General features: G+C 37.6%; 1 protein-coding gene across 3 annotated transcripts in view; it reads left to right on the forward strand.

The window, feature by feature from the left end:
* Positions 1–16,495, forward strand: part of LOC108709942 (serine/threonine-protein kinase DCLK1) — a 221,752-nt gene that overhangs the window by 195,770 nt on the left and 9,487 nt on the right. Inside the window, exon 17 of one of the 3 annotated variants that reach the window (XM_041584499.1) lies at positions 12,753–12,826. The exons of the other annotated variants lie outside the window; for them this stretch is intronic. Coding sequence (XP_041440433.1) covers positions 12,753–12,826 — 74 coding nt within the window. The remainder of the gene's footprint in view (positions 1–12,752; positions 12,827–16,495) is intronic. 3 annotated transcript variants of the gene reach the window in all.

The following is a 16,495-nucleotide window of genomic DNA, read 5'->3' on the forward strand; positions in this document are numbered from 1 at the left end:
TTGTGACTGTGGAGCAGCAAACTGGTGCTGTTCTATCTGCTAAAATAAGTGTCAGATTTGGTTTTGTATTCATGTTTTGGGAAGGACAGGCAATTAACCAAGTGTGAAAATGTTGGTTTGAATGCAACCCTACTAGCCAACAAAAACAGGTTTTAAATTCTGATGATTGAAGGAATACCAACACAATTTCAACAGTTTCCTTATGCCATCCTTATAACCAGATATGATGGTATTTACTTTTTCAAAATTGCCATATTTCCAAGGCTGCAGCTGCCTGAATATCTAGTCTGAATTTTGGAAGTTGGGAAGTTGTTCCCTTCCATAGGGAAAGCAGCAAGCCAACTTCTGGGGTAGCTGTTAATACAGGTTAATATATAAGGACTTTACAATTCCTGGGCAAGTGTGGGCCTGCTGCCTGAGACCTGAAAATGATACTTTCTGCTCACAGGACTTATCTCCTATATTTCAACTGGGAAGAGGGAAAGGGAAGATTTCCTAATGTGGCTTTTTACCACCTCTGGTAAAGTGCCACCTGGGGAGGAAAGGTGAGAACCATAACTTTGTGACTGAATAAAGTTCAAGGCAATGACATTTTTAAGATATATGAGAGAATGCAAAGTAGACTCAACATTAATTAGAAAAGCCACAAGGGATCAGAGAGAAAGAGTTGCCGCTCCAAATTACTGAGGGGAGTGACTCTGATTTTTGGTGTCCCAATAACTCACCAGGTGCAGTCTCCTCCGGCATTCCAAACAGTATTTGCAGACAGAAAAAGAAAACCAAGGTCTCCGCCCTCTCAGGCTTAGGTTGAAAGCAAAAAGTCTTTATTGCAAATTAGTAAAAGGCACACAGCAAAATTATAATTGTGATGCCCGAAACGCATCAGGATTATGTTGCCAGTTGGTATCTTGTATGGTTGACTTTTAGAAGTTGAGAAGTTGCTCCCTTCCATAGGGAAAGCCAAGAAGCAGGACAACTTCTGGGGTAACTGTTAATACATATTAATATATAAGGACTAATGTTCTTTACAATTGTGGGCCTGCTGCTTGAGACCTGGAAATGCCATTTTCTACTCACAGGACTTACCTCCTATATTTCAACTGAGGTGAGGCAAAGGGAAGATTTCCTAGAGTGGCTTTTTACCACCTCTGCTAAAGTGCCATCTGGTGAGGAAACTTTGCTTCAGGAAGAAGCGGCTCTTTTACAAAATGAGGCATTCCTAATAAATAGCTAAGCTACATGTGATGCATTACTTTAAGGTAATATTTACCATGGCAAGACAGGTTGGTGAAAAGTTTTGTCTTATAGTTTGCTTATACTATATTATATATAAGCCTTGGAGTGCTCCCTCAATTCTCTCTGCAAGACTCTAAGTGGCAAATTTACTTACCTCTGAAATTGCGCCAGCGACGGCTTTGCTAACATCGCAAAACTCTTTGACAGGCGTAAATTCGCCAGGACAATGCTGCCAATTCACGAAAATCTGAAGTCGCGTCCAGGGTTCCGAACGCTTGCAAAGTTGCGCTAGCGATAATACGATAAGCAGTTCAAAGTTAAGCTAATTAGCATACGGTGTGAAGTTAAAGTACAATGAATTATATGTTACAGTAACTACTTTACACTACACAAGGCCAGGGAAACTTCATAAAATAAAGTTGTTATATTGCCCTACACATGAGCCCAGTGTATAGTTTATGTGCCATATGTTGGGAAATGTAGGGGGGAAGGAGGGAACCCAAAAAAAATCTACAATCTTTTTCAGCCTATCACCCTGAAAAAAGTAAAAGTCGCCAGCGTTTTTGGGGACTTAGAAAAATGTTCAACTTTTTTCAGTCTATCACCCTTTAAATAGGAAAAAACGCTGTTTTTTGGGACAGAAAAATTTTAAACTTTTTTTCGAGGAAATCCTATCTACTCTATTGCACTTCGCCTGGTCTGAGGTGGCGAAGGCAAGTCTGGCGCAAGAGATAACGTTCAGTAAAATCCGCATCTTACTTAATTTGCATAGTTACGTCCATTCGCCAGAGCGCAAATTCGCCTGGTGTTAGAGTGCGAAATAGTGCTACAGTCTATCTCCTTCACTAGCAAATTTTTGCCAGCGTTAGTTACTTCGCCCTTTAGTAAATTTGCCCCCAAGTCTGAATGATAGCAGCAGAACTCACTTTGTGGCCCACAGTGCAGCTATTGCAAATTTTGGCCCCAAGACCATATTAAAGGGCACTTTTAAACGTAACTGTGGTTATCTATGATACAAAAAGTGTAAAATGGCTGCCAGCACGTTTGTGAGACCCACCATTCCTTCCAAGTGTTAAAGGAAATCAGTATTATCTAAATCCCAACTGAATTATATTTACTGTACAATATATAATCTATGGATTAAGGTCTCTTGCAGGAGAAATGGCCCATGTTGGAATTATCTGTTGAAAACTCCTCTGTATTCTATGAGGAAAGTCATGTATCTTAATCTAGCCCATAATATAACATTCGTTGTTTGTGTATCAAGGACACATTTTGCTTCAATCTCTTTATTTTGGAATGAATTGAAATCGTGGCACTGACATTCCCATAACGGATATCCTGTGGGTGACATTTTATTTTCATATTACGCTCTTTCCAGGCCTACAGCCCCCTCTAGGCCAGTGTAACTACAAGAAATATTCCCTTAATCTTTTTCTTGTGTGTACACTTTCTAAACCTGTGTGCGCAGTTTTCACATTGGGCACAAATATTCTCAATCGGCTCACAAATGAGACAAGGTCATTGTGTGCAAAAATATAGTTGACGGCAATTTAGATTCACGATTGGGAAAAATGTTGTGAATATTTTCTTTGCCACCAAAGTCATGGCATAAACTGAGTATGTGCATAAATATTCTCAATATGTGATTATATTATATTTAAAACGTCCTTATGGACATTCACTGTGCGATTAACAAAAAATCACAATTCCATTTGCACATTAAATATACCACTCTTATCCAGCTTTATAAATCTAACCATGCGCAAAGCAAATATATTCACTGTGCGAATCATTCTACGTTGCATTTGAGTCCCACTGTGTGCTGGTCAGAAATGACATGTTCTCACACAAAATTCTTTGTGCGCACCACAATTTATTGTGTGTATGAGCACACGGCTTAGAGGGAACCCTGAAAACAAGGCACCAGAAGTCAGGTTACTACCTACTTTTCTCTTTGTGTAGCTCTGATAATAACAAGACGTTCCAGGATACTTGCTTCTGGGGAAAGAACACCAAACACTTCAGTGGAAAAAAGATTCCACTTGTTTTTATTTTGCTTTACGGATGTGGCACTTAGGGGCCGATTCACTAAATTCGAGTGAAGGATTCGAAGTAAAAAAAACTTCGAATTTTGAAGTATTTTTTGGGCTACTTCGACCATCGAATGGGCTACTTCGACTTCGAATCGAAGGATTCGAAGTAAAAATCGTTCGACTATTCGATAGTCGAAGTACTGTCTCTTTAAAAAAAACTTCGACCCCCTAGTTCGGCAGCTAAAAGCTACCGAAGTCAATGTTAGCCTATGGGGAAGGTCCCCTTAGGCTTTCTAAGTTTTTTTGATCGAAGGATATTCCTTCGATCGTTGGATTAAAATCCTTCGATCGAAGGATTCGATCGTATGATCGCAGTATTTGCGCTAAATCCTTCGACTTTGATATTCGAAGGATTTCAATTCATAGTCGAATATCGAGGGTTAATTAACCCTCGATATTCGACCCTTAGTGAATCAGCCCCTTAGAGTTCATTTTGAACCAATATAGGCACTACTATTATCCTTAAGTTGTGTTTAGCTATGAATCCAGGAGACCGTATGAATAATTTATATATAAGTGTTATGTAAACAACCACTTTATACCATATACTTAGTTTTATTTGATTTATCCCCTATGTTTAAAAATAGTTGCATTAAAGACAAGCAAAGACGGTGCACTCTTCTCCTAACTCAATTAACTGACATGGAGAGGCTAATCTTAAATGACGCTGACCTCCTCTATTTACATTATGGCTGTCATCTGTCACTGGTTCCAATCTTGCGGTGTCTATTGCAACAGGAATCGTAGTGTCCATCTCTCTGGCCTCGCCGTACTTTAGTTAATGGCTTCATTGTAATAAGTTTTATTTGTAGAGCGAAAGTCCATAGATGGAAGCATCTTCTTCTGGGTTATGTTGTATCCATTATATATCATGCATACTTACATAAACTCAGGTCTAAAATGTACAGAATAATGTAAACCATAATAGTAATAAAAATTTACAGAGACGTACCATTAACTGTATGCCTGTATAAAGTTCAAGGCAATGACATTTCTAAGATAAATTAGAGAATACATTCATAAAAAGAAAACCAAGGTCTTCACACTCTCAGGCTTAGTTTAAAATCAAAAAGTCTTTATTGAAAATTAGTAAAATGCATATAGCAACATCATATTCCTGTAGCCCGAAACGCGCCAGGATTTTGATTCCAGCTGGTATCTTGAATGGTTGTAGACTTGGGTGGTGTAGCCTTATAAAATATATGTATAGGGCTTTTTGATGTTATATTGTGATAGGGTTGGCACCTTTTGCATTGCTACACTCCGGGCAGGGGTCGGGACAGAGACATTGGGGTAGTTGATTATCGGGGGTGGGTTGGTTGCATCAAAGGCCAGGGTAATTACATGGCGATCCACAATTGGCTGATCGCCATGTTATTAACATCAACGTGCTGCCCGGATTTCCAAATTAGGAAGTTTTCACCCAGAGAGCCCTTCCGGGTTGTCCTGGTGAAAAGCGGACAGGTGGCAACCCTATGCGCTGAGGTCTTCTTCTGAACTTGGTCCAGTTTTGAAACATGATATTCTGCACATGTGATGCCACTGATTTTCTAGTAGTGCTGTATGTTATTATTCTTTTGTTGGTGGGGACACTAATATGGAAGGTAGAGTTCAGCCTTGCAGTGTCCTAGACATTACTGTAGCAATTCAAAAATTAAAGGGGATGGTAACAGGCTTGTTGTAGGGTTACAACACTATAGGAGGGGTTTTAGGAATGATAAGGAAGGTTGTGCAAGACAGTCTGACAAAATGGCAGTTTATACATGAATGAAAGAGTCAGTGAGACTTTTATGGAGGCTAGACACTCAACGAAGAGTGCATAACGTGGGCCTTGCTCATTCAAAGAGCAGTCCACGGATCTCTGCACCCTAAAACAGAGCACAGAAGCCTGTGGCTGTTTGCACAATGCCCCACTCAAAGTGCAAAAAAAATGGCTGATTGCAGAACTTTTTTGCACACTTTGTGGAGTATTGTGCATGAGCCATAGTGTATAGTTTGAACTTGCATATTAAACATACTTCAAACATATTAATTACAGATACATTTTTCATTAATTTGTCCATTGTACATTTATATACAGGTATGGGACCTGTTATCTAGAATGCTCGGGACCTGGGGTTTTCTGGATAACGGATCTTTATACCTTAAGTCTACAAGAAAATCGTGTAAACATTAAATAAACCCAATAGACTGGTTTTGCCTCCAATAGGGATTGATTATATTTGTCAGGTTTGGGTGCTGATGAATGGAGCCTATATGCTGGATAACCCAGGTGATACACATTTACTGCAGGTTTAACAGCAAAAGCCATGTTATGATAAAGGAGTTTTTAATGGAGATGAATGAAATATCAATAACAGTATAAACTGAAAGATACAACCTGGGTAAAGGCAAAGCAAAGTCCAATAAACAGGCGGAGAAGGTCTGGGCAGGCGGCAGGCAAGCAAGGTCCAAAGAGAAGGCAAGGTCAAAGGCAGGCAGCGTTCAAGCAGGGTCGAGATAACAGGCCGAAGGTCAAACCAGAGAATCCACAGAGAAAGGAATTAGGAACCAGGTGGGAACAGGAATCAGGAGTCGAGGCAGGAACACAGGAACCAGGCAGGGGACACAGGAGTCAGGAATCAGGAGTCGCAAGTAAGGGGCTGGATCGGGCTCAGGAGCTCAGATAATCAAGCCAGGATCTTAGGGCAGGGACAGGCTTATAAAGGGTCATTAATTGGGAATGGAAGACACATGTGGATAATGAGGCAGGGGAGAAAGAATATATTTCAAGTCTGTCCAGAGCAGTGTCTAACATGAGGACAGAGATCCTCCAGTGGCTCACCCTGGTAATGCAGAACCTCCCAACAACAGGGACCAGGGTTCGATTCCTGGCTGTTCCTGACAATATTTTAGTTTGGATCAAGTACAAGCTACTGTTTTATTATTACAGAGAAAAAAATATATAGATTATTTGGAGAAAATGGAGTATGAGGAAAAAGGCCTTTCCATCATTCTGAGCTTTCTGGATAATGAAGCCCGTATCTATTCAAGTAAATCAGCATTCATCAATATGCTCATCCCTTACATCTATACTCCTATTTATTGATTATAACCAGGGCTGCTCTAAGCCATGAACCATTTTTACTGCAATTACACTTGACTGAAGCATCCCCTGAAATGGCCTCCCATCAGCCATATTGCCTACATTGCCTTATTTTATTTTGTATTTATTTTTTACTTTTGTTTTTTTTAGAAGACAATTTTAGGCTTTATCTTTATTCCCCTTGAGCAAATAGTGCATGTAAAACTTTACTTCTCAATTTAGGATTTGCTCTTCTCTCCACCACAATCATACTTGGTGGTAGTGGTCCATTAATATTAAAAGCAAAGTACTGGTTCTGAAAGTAAATTTGGATGTTCCATTTAGTCACCCAAAAACATTATTCAAAATCCTATTTTATCACATTAGTCAAGCAAAATGAACTTTAATTACACTATATAAACTATTTGAATCTTGTTTCGTTCAGTCTGGGAATTCATAATTATAGAAAGCAGGCAGGAGCCATATTGTGGACACTGTTATTAAGACAAGCCTTGTATCATCTCAGAATCTTGTTTGTGCACCAGAATGGGGGACCCGATGTCCATCCCCAAGCCCTGGTTACATAATTAAACAGTGAAGACAACGGGGGAATGTGAGGAGAGCAGTGACATCTAGGAAGTGCTGAATGGAAAGTGAAAGCAATTGTCTGCCCTGCCTATATGCCACAATATTTGATTGACAGCTGAGATTTTTAAATGTGTTTACAACAGCTATGAAAGCTTTAATTAAAAATAGAAATTGGATTTCATGTTTAATTTGAAAAGGACTTTTATTATGCAGCTTTTTGTGTCTGGGTGACAGGTCCACTTTAAGGATTTTCTTACATGCAGCCTGGGGAACACCAATGGCATCCTTGCCCTGGGCCCACCTGTGCTCTAAAGCAATGCCGATCACCAGTAGAAATAATGACAAGGCCCACTAATATAACCCTGATAAAAAAAGCTCCCAGATCATGTACACAGAATAGCTGGGTGTATATTCAAAGGCTGTATTATATTATTTTGCTTTCTATCCTGCCATACTGCAGATTATCTTCCCTTTAAGAATGTACTAATAGACGCATTCTGCTAAGGTTATGTGAGGTCTGAAATCTTGGCTAAACAAGAACATCCCTTCTCTGCACTCACAAGGCTTGCATCATATAAACAATATACCTACATGACTGAATAGATTATCATTACAATGTGAAAACCCTCTCCTGTCTTTGACCTGTTCAAATTTTCTGGTACAGGAAGGGAAACCTAAAAGGCAAATCTCTGTTTTATACATAAAACATACTACAAGTGTTATTTCCTATTCATAAAGCGAGGGTCGCGGCTGTCTAGCGCTTAGATGGGGATCACAGATAATGAAATCACCATATAAAATAAATGTCAAACATTACATCTAAATATAATAGGGGCTATACATTTACATGGTAGCTATGCTCAAGTTTTGAAGAATTTCTAGCTTAGCTTCCAATGTCTATTATAATACAGAAATCCCATGAGATTGCTTCCAAGAACATCTCTCTCTCATGCCTAATTAGGATGTGCTTACAAAGAGATGAGGAACTTTATCTGTATTAAAATTCCAAGGCACTGAAAAAGTTGGGTTGGATAAAAGGAGCAGATCTCCCTAGAAAAGGGGTTTAATGTACTTTAAAACAAAGCTTTAATGAGTGTACAGGTATAAGATCCGTTATCCAGAAAGCTCCAATTATGGGAAAAACATTTCCCATAGACTCCATTTTCATCAAAAAATTCGAAATTTCCTTTTTCTCTGTAATGAGAAAATAATGCCCTGCACTGTCTCCCAACTAAGATATAATTAATCCTTATTGGAGGCAAAACTATCTTATTGGATTTATTTAATGTTTAAATTATTTTTAGTAGACTTAGGGGCAAATTCACTAAGATTCGAAGTTGCGCCAGGCGCAACTTCGCCGCACTTTGCCGCACTTCGCCAGGCGTAGTTTCGCCAGCGCTCCGCAAATTCACTAAAATCCGAAGTTGCGCTCAGGGGTAGCGTAAGGTTGCGAAGTTGCGCTAGCGTTGATTCGCTATGTAAAGCGAAGTTACGCTAGCAAAGGCTAATTTGCATATGGCGCCAAATTCAAATTTCAATGGAGGAATACGTATCAGCACTACAAATGCCTAGAAAACCTTCAATTCATCCAATAAAAATTTTATTTTGCCCTACACATGTGCCCACTGTCTAGGTAAGTTGCCATGAGTCAGGAAATGTAGGGGGGAAGGAGGGGAGCCCCAAAAAATTTTTCGATCTTTTTCAGCCTATCACCCATAATGTAGAAAACACGCCAGCGTTTTTTGGGACTTTACTTTTTTTGAAACAATCCCTATCTACTCTATTGCGCTTCGCCAGGTCTGAGGTGGCGAAGGAAGTCTAGCGTAAAAGGTAGCGTTCAGTACACTGCGCAAGTTAGTGAATTTGCGTAGTTACTTCGCTAGCGAAAATTCGCCTGGCGTAAGGGTGCGAAGTAACATCACGCTAGCGTTCGGCGCTTCGGCGCTTAGTGAATTTGCCCCTTAAGGTTTGGAGGTCCAAATTATGGGATGACCCCTTATCAGGAAAATCCCAGATCAGGAACATTCTGCATAACAGGTCCCATACCAGTTGTCTCTTGTTCCTGGTAGTGATTTATAGGCTTTTTGCTGTTTAATATGTTTGATATTTGTTATTGTCTATCTATCTATCTATCTATCTATTATCTATCATCTATCTATCTATCTATTATCTATCATCTATCTACTGTCTCTATCTATCTATCTATCTATCTATCTATCTATCTATCTATCTATCTATCTATCTATCTATCTATCTATTATCTATCTCTCATCTAGCTACTGTATCTATCATCTATCTATGATCTATCTATCGATATCTATCTATCAATCTATCAATTATCCATATATCTATCTATTATCTAACTATCTATCTTTCTATCTATATACAGAAGAACCCCCATTTTTTACCAAAACAATGGTGTAAAATCCAGGGAAATGTATTATGCATGATATATTAGTAGGACCAGAAAAAAAAGACATAAAATGAGAGAAAACTTAAAATCAGGGGATGTAAATTTAGGTTTCACTGTATATGATGTATAATGTTTTGGTTTGCTTTTGGTGTGCATAATCATAATTAAAATACATGAATGAGGGGAGAGGATATACATTTCCAACCAATCTGACCACCAAGTAGCCAAGGAAGTTGTCAGGAGAAAGAGAGAAACTGCTCTGATGTTTTTATGCTTAGGAAAAAAGAAGAAAACATCAGCCTTTTTCTTTCTCCTGACAACTTCAAGACAACTTGATGGTCAGACTAATTGGAAACTGACCAGCAGGTGGTGCTGTTGTAACAAAATCATTCATATTAACAGTACACATATCCCTTAATATTTTGGAATTAAAAATAAATTAATAATCAATGTAAATTCCAAAAGTGCTTAGAATACCACCCTCTTCAATTTACATTCACTTATTTTAAAGGTTTACTTATCCTTTAAAACCTTCACAGTTGAGAAGTACTTGCCTCAACTGCAACAGTAACAAACTATGCGAGAAACATTATCCTCATTATGAAAGGACATTTACATATACAATATATCAGTCTTGATCTTAAAGAACATATAGCATGAGAGATGTATTTGTAAATTGAGCACTTGTTTTCATGGGAATGAAAGTCCGTTTATGAGATGTTCATTTGTAATTGTAGCAGCTCGTCCTTTGGTCCCAAACGTAAGCATTTCCACGCTTACCTATTCTTATTCCCCTGAATTCTAAAGGGTTTCATACAGTTAATCACATTTTGAATCTTCATAACTGTAGAACTCAAGTGATTCCAAGTCAACAGCGATTGTGATCCTCTTAAGATTTTCCCAAGTACTTTTTTGACTTTGCTGGCCTCAGTGGGGCTCATTTATCAACACTGGGCAAATTTGCCCATGGGCAGTTACCTATAGCAACCAATCAGTGATTAGCTTTTTAAAGCCAGCTGCAAGTAGAACAATGAATGCAGCAATTTGATTGCCATTGGTTACTGCCCATGGGCAAATGTGCCCAGTGTTGATAAATGACCCCAATCCAATCGAATTATTTAATGCAGTGTTAAGGCAATCAACAATTATTTTCATTGACTTGCTTCTGCTGAAACATGATAACATACCCGGCCCATCGCTTACTCCTTCCCATACCCCATTGCATGTTTCCATGTTGTCCTTTGGTTCACTCATGTCCATTAGCCATTATCACCTAACTTTGGGAAAGATCCACAGCTTGTAATTCACAGAAAAGTCTATATGAGACACACTTAAAGAACTGTTGACAAAAACTATGAGTGTATGTGCGGTTGGTGATACCTTTTATTGGCTAACTTAGTAGATCAGGAAATGCAAGCTGTCTGGACTACATTGGTTCCTGCTGCAGATATTTCACAGAGGGTTTAGGAAAAACGGCTTAAAGTGGCCTTCAATTTGCCCTTTACAATTTTAAGACCCCTTGAATGGTTCCCTACTGTCTGGAAAGCCATTTATTACATGATTCAATCAGAGCAGCACGGCATAGTCCACTATCATGGGCCAGGCTGGTTTACTGTTTATGGCCTTTACGCTTGTGTTTACATTTCTACTTGCCACCTAAAACCCCCAGTGTCAATTAGGGAACAGTGAGACCTGTTATAACACAACTACTATATTGTGGTGGTTTTTGTATTGTGTATTAAGACTCAAACTATACACAGCTGACCTCAGTTTTAGATTTAAATACTAAGGCCATTAATACTTGCCATGGTTTAAATACAGTTCAGCTATTTTATACCAGTACCTAGTCATGTATTGTAAATATCAGGCAGTTGGGTAAGTATTTACAAAGCAATGTTGTTCAGAGTCTAAGGGACCCATTCAAATTAAACATTCGAATGTCTAATTTTTTTCACAAATCGATTTCTTTTTTCTAAGAGTTTTCTAAAAACTTTTTTCTAAAAATTTTCAAAAATTCGTTTTTTTTATTTCTCTATAAATCCAAGATTTATAAAGTGTAAAAACCATGAAAATCTCGAATTGAAAACTCTGACAAATAAAAGCAATCAAGGTCCTATAATGGGGAATGGGAGCTGCGCTAATTCTATTAGATCTTTTTTTAGCCATTGGAGGTTTTTGGATTTTTATTTTTCTAGTAATTGTCAGAAAGGCTAGTTTTTTGGGTGGTTTTTGGCGGATCATTCAGTGTTTTGGGTTTTTTTTGTTTGTTTCTATTCGGATCTTTCATGGTATTTGGGGTTTTAGAGAAAATGAGTTTAATTGTGGTTTCAAAAACCTTAAAAAACACACTAATTTGAATTTTGATAAATGGGCCTCTAAATGCAACTGTTGAAAACTCAGAATGAATGTACATGTGGCAGGAGAGCTAATGTTGCCTATTGATGAGTAATAAAAAGGAAGACATCTATTAGGGATTTTACCTCTTTGTGTCCACTAGTGACGGGCGAATTTGTCACGAAAAATTTGCAAAACGCATTTAAGTCAATAGGCGTCTGAATAATTTTGACACACGACAATGTTTATGCATTCTGATGCGCACACAAATTTTTCGATGTGGCGGATTTCTTGACGGCAAACTTTTGCTAATTTAATCGCCGGCGGCGAAACGCAGAAATTCGCTGTGAATTTGCGCCTGCCAAATTTATTTGCCCATCACTAGTGTCCACATAATTATATATTTTTTATTCATTTAAAATGAGTTATAATTTGTCCGTGTATGTTCAGGGCACAGTCTACACAGTTATCCAGCGGATGGCAGCATTGTACCATTTTAGGTAATGGGAAAAACCTTGCCGAAATTCCAGTTTTAGACAAAGAACAGTGTGGTTTAAATAAGAGTTTACCCATTTGCCCATACAAAAAAACCCTAATACACTATTATTCTGAATTAAAATGTAGAAGATAAACATCTTATTGTCTGGAAAGAAACAAAAGAAAACCCCTGACCCCCCCTATACAGTTCATTGTTTACTTTTCTAATCTAAATCATTTCCACATAGACAGTGATTTTTTTGTCACTCTAATTTAATCCACACATGTAAAAAGTTATTTAACCTGTATTTTTTTTGTTTTGTTCATGAAATAAATACAAACAAGATACAGAGTGGCGCTATATATATATATTGTAGAGCCCCTCCAGTCCTGGCTGGGAACACGTGTTTATTGTAGGCCCTACTGTTATTGAAGGGGGAATAAAGCAGAAACGATGCCATTTTGGAAAAGTCGTTTTGGAAAGGAGTCTTCAATCTTTAGCAAAATGTTGATCCACTGAGTTGCCCCATTTCTCTCTGCTCAGCTGGACCACGGGTTTACCATCAAGAGATCAGGGTCATTGGACTACTACCAACAACCAGGAATGTATTGGATAAGGTATGAGATGGTTTCAGCAGCATCAGTCAGTGTTTCCATGGCAACGTGCTGCCTGCCTCCATCAACCAGTCCCGTCCCTCCCTTCAGTGGATACACATTCTTCCTCTGAACCGTCAACCAGTCCATATGCTGCTTTATGAGTTTAATCTTGTCCTTTGTTGAGATTATGCCACCCCCCCCCACCACCACCACCATTTTTCCTTTATATGTCCATTATCCACGCTAACATTGCCGGCTTTTCTTCATCGTACATTGCTTACAATATTCTGTAGTTTAAAAGACAGTATGTATATATAGATATATATATATATTTTTTAAATAAATGTTGATGTAAATATGTCATATGTAGTCCATTATACTTAGCAGATATTTAGTGCTATTGCTTGGGTATGCATGAAGAATTGTACTTATAAATGTCAAAATAGGTTAAAATAAAAATAAAATACAAATAAAAAACAAACAATATATATATATACTGTCATTTAAATCTCTGTGGAACAACCCTTACCTTATACCAATTGGCAATGCATAGGAGAACGATGCATTGAACATTACGATTGCTATAGTGACCATGTGCTATATAAAAATGTAATGTGTTTAACTTTTCTTTTATTCTTGTAAATATTTATTTTTATATTGCATGTACAGGTATAGGATCTGTTATCCAGAAACCTATTCTCCTGCAAAGGTTCCAATTAAATCACCGTCAATTCTTTATTTTACTCATTTCTTTTTTCTCTGTAGTAATAAAACAGTACCTTGTACATGATCCCAACTAAGATATAACTAAAGGAATTGTTCAGTGTAAAAATAAAAACTGGGTAAACAGGCTGTGTAAAATAAAAAATGTTTCTAATTTAGTTAGTTATCCATAAATGTAATGTATAAAGGCTGGAGTGACTGGATGTCTAACATAATAACCAGAACACTACTTCCTTTCTTGGTTTACACTAACCAGTTACCCTGGTTACCAGGCAGTAACCAATCAGAGATTTGAGGGGGGGGCACATGGGTCATAACTGTTGCTTTTGAATCTGAGCTGAATGCTAAGGATCAATTGCAAACTCACTGAACTGTTATGTCCCATGTGGCCCCTCTTAAAGTAACTGACAAACTCAGAGTTAGAGAGCTGAAAAGCAGGAAGCAGTGTTCTGGCTATTATGTTAGACATCCAGTCACTCCAGCCTTTATACATTACATTTTTAGCTAATTAACTATATTAGAAATATTGTTAAATTTTGCACAGCCTATTTACCCAGTTTGTTTTGTCACACTGAACTGTTTATGCGGAGGGCTTATTTGTGAAAATCTGAATTTTCTAACTATTTTAATTAAAAAACTCTGACCAAACTAGCATCCACAATTGGACCTTATTTATTTATAAAAAAAAAAAGCATGAGTTTGTTCCCGAATTGCTTGATTTTTCTGAATTTTTGCCCGAAATGTCCAAAATAGTTGGATTTTCATGCTAATTCCAGCACAGACCACAGAAACTTCCAAATAGGATAGGGACCTCTCCAATTGACTTATATAAAAACCTTGGTAGGTCTGAGAGGCCGGACTTTCAGATTCAGACTTTTCCGAAAATCCGGCTTCTCAGACCTGCTGAGGTTGCATATAAGTCAATGGGAGAAGTCCTGAAGATATCCTGATCTGCTCATGATTTTTTGGAGTTTTTTTCCCAAACAGGGAATTTTCAGAAAGATTTATCGATAAATAAGGGGAAAATACCCATGCGGATTTGGTCGGAGTAGCTTTCAGAAAATAATGAGATTTTTTCTTTTATCAGAATTAAGGTATTGTGATCCAAATGAAAGAAAGACTCATTATCTGGAAACCCAGGTCCCAAGCATTACAGATAATAGATCCTATACCTGTATTTTGTTTTGTTTTCTACGTTTATTTTCTATACAAAGGTACTTAGGTAGTAAAGGATGCTACATTTCTATAATTATAAACTGCTAAGCCATTGGACCATTGTATCGCTCCAAGCTCCTAAACTGCTATTCTATTGGTCAGTTTAACAATCTTCAAACCTCTCCCTTTAATATGTAAGTACCGTTTTAAAACCAATATAAATGCATTGTATTTTAAACCGTGTTTATATTAATGATGTTTCATATATTGTAGTTGTATGTGACTGAGCGGAATCAATGCACGTCTTGCTTTATGTAGCACCACAGTATACACAGCACTGGGCAGTGATTAAATATACATAATAATATAGGGGAACTATTGCAAAAATAAAAATGTAATATTAGACTCATCATATTCAACTAAGAAACATTTAAAATAATCAATTACAATTCTGACCTGTTTCTAGAATAATCACGTTACTCTTTGCTATTTCTGATTTTCATTGACAGGTCTTACAATGTTTTTGGGGGATCCTGTCTCGCTACATGCAGGATTTGAGCCAAAGTCAGTTCTTTTTTAGATTGTGTTTGTGCTGAAATCAGGTATTTGGATGAGCTCTAGTACTTCTGGTAGAAAAGAGAGCCCCCTAAAGATATTAGATCTATCAAAAGCTCATCTCCTGCATGAAGAAAGACAGATGCAGAGGGGATAGTGAAGAGAAAATGATTATTTCAAAAAACTGTACAGACATTTTAATTGTGGACACAGCTTTGGAATCCATTATCTGAAAACCCACTATCCAGAAAGCGTCTAATTAGAGAAAAGCCAAAAACTAAATTTTTTCCAAATAATCCAAATTTTTGAAAAATGATTTCCTTTTTCTATGTAATAATAAAACAGTACCTTGTACTTGATCACAACTAAGATATAATTAATCCTTATTGGAAGCAAAAGTAGCCTATTTCGTATACATTTATTCGTAGATTTATTAAACTCCGATTGTGTTAAAAGTCTGAATAAAAAAGTACTCCAACGGAAACCTGCTAAGTTCATGTAAAAATCAATGGCAGATGTTTATATTCTGATCTGCGCTGAGTTTCTTTCAATAATCAGAAGATTTTGTGGTTTTCAGGCGTCTGAAAAATTTGCTGTTTTCGGCAACAAATCCAAAAAACTCATGCTATTCTGATTTTTGCCATGATTTTATCAAGTTTATCAAGAACTTTTCGGAAAAAAAATTATTGATAAATAAGGGGAAAAGTCTGTGTGGATTTGGTTGGAGTAGTTTTCAGAAAATAGTGAGAACTTTTCTGATTTTGATAAATAACCCCCTCTATATCTTTATAGTTGACGAACATTATTCTTTTTTTTACCAGCTGCAAAAAATAGTTTTTTATAGCCCTGTAAAAGATAATTGTCTATCCAAGTTGTGTATTATGCCACTAATGCAGTTTGTATCAACCTGTTATCTGTTAACCTGTCCCATAATTAAAGCACTGGGTGCTCTCAGCAGCACTGTATTCATGAGGGTTGGGTGAGGGAAGGCACATATTGATCCCCCTCCTGCCCCTACTCATCTGCTAACTTGTATGTCTACATGAACTGCAAGTCAGGGAGCACCAATGGGCACAGGCCACAATGGAGCCTTGTACTTACCATCTGCACTATGGGAGGTGGTAAGGGCAGGGCCACCTTGAGCCTCATGGTGCTACCTCACTTGCACGTCATATAGACAGAATTTTTAATCTGGCTGTATAAATGAACATTTAGGGGGTTATTTATCAAGCTCCGAATATCCGAACCTCAAATAAT

Source organism: Xenopus laevis, chromosome 2S, assembly GCF_017654675.1.
Source record: "Xenopus laevis strain J_2021 chromosome 2S, Xenopus_laevis_v10.1, whole genome shotgun sequence".
Taxonomy (NCBI): domain Eukaryota; kingdom Metazoa; phylum Chordata; class Amphibia; order Anura; family Pipidae; genus Xenopus; species Xenopus laevis.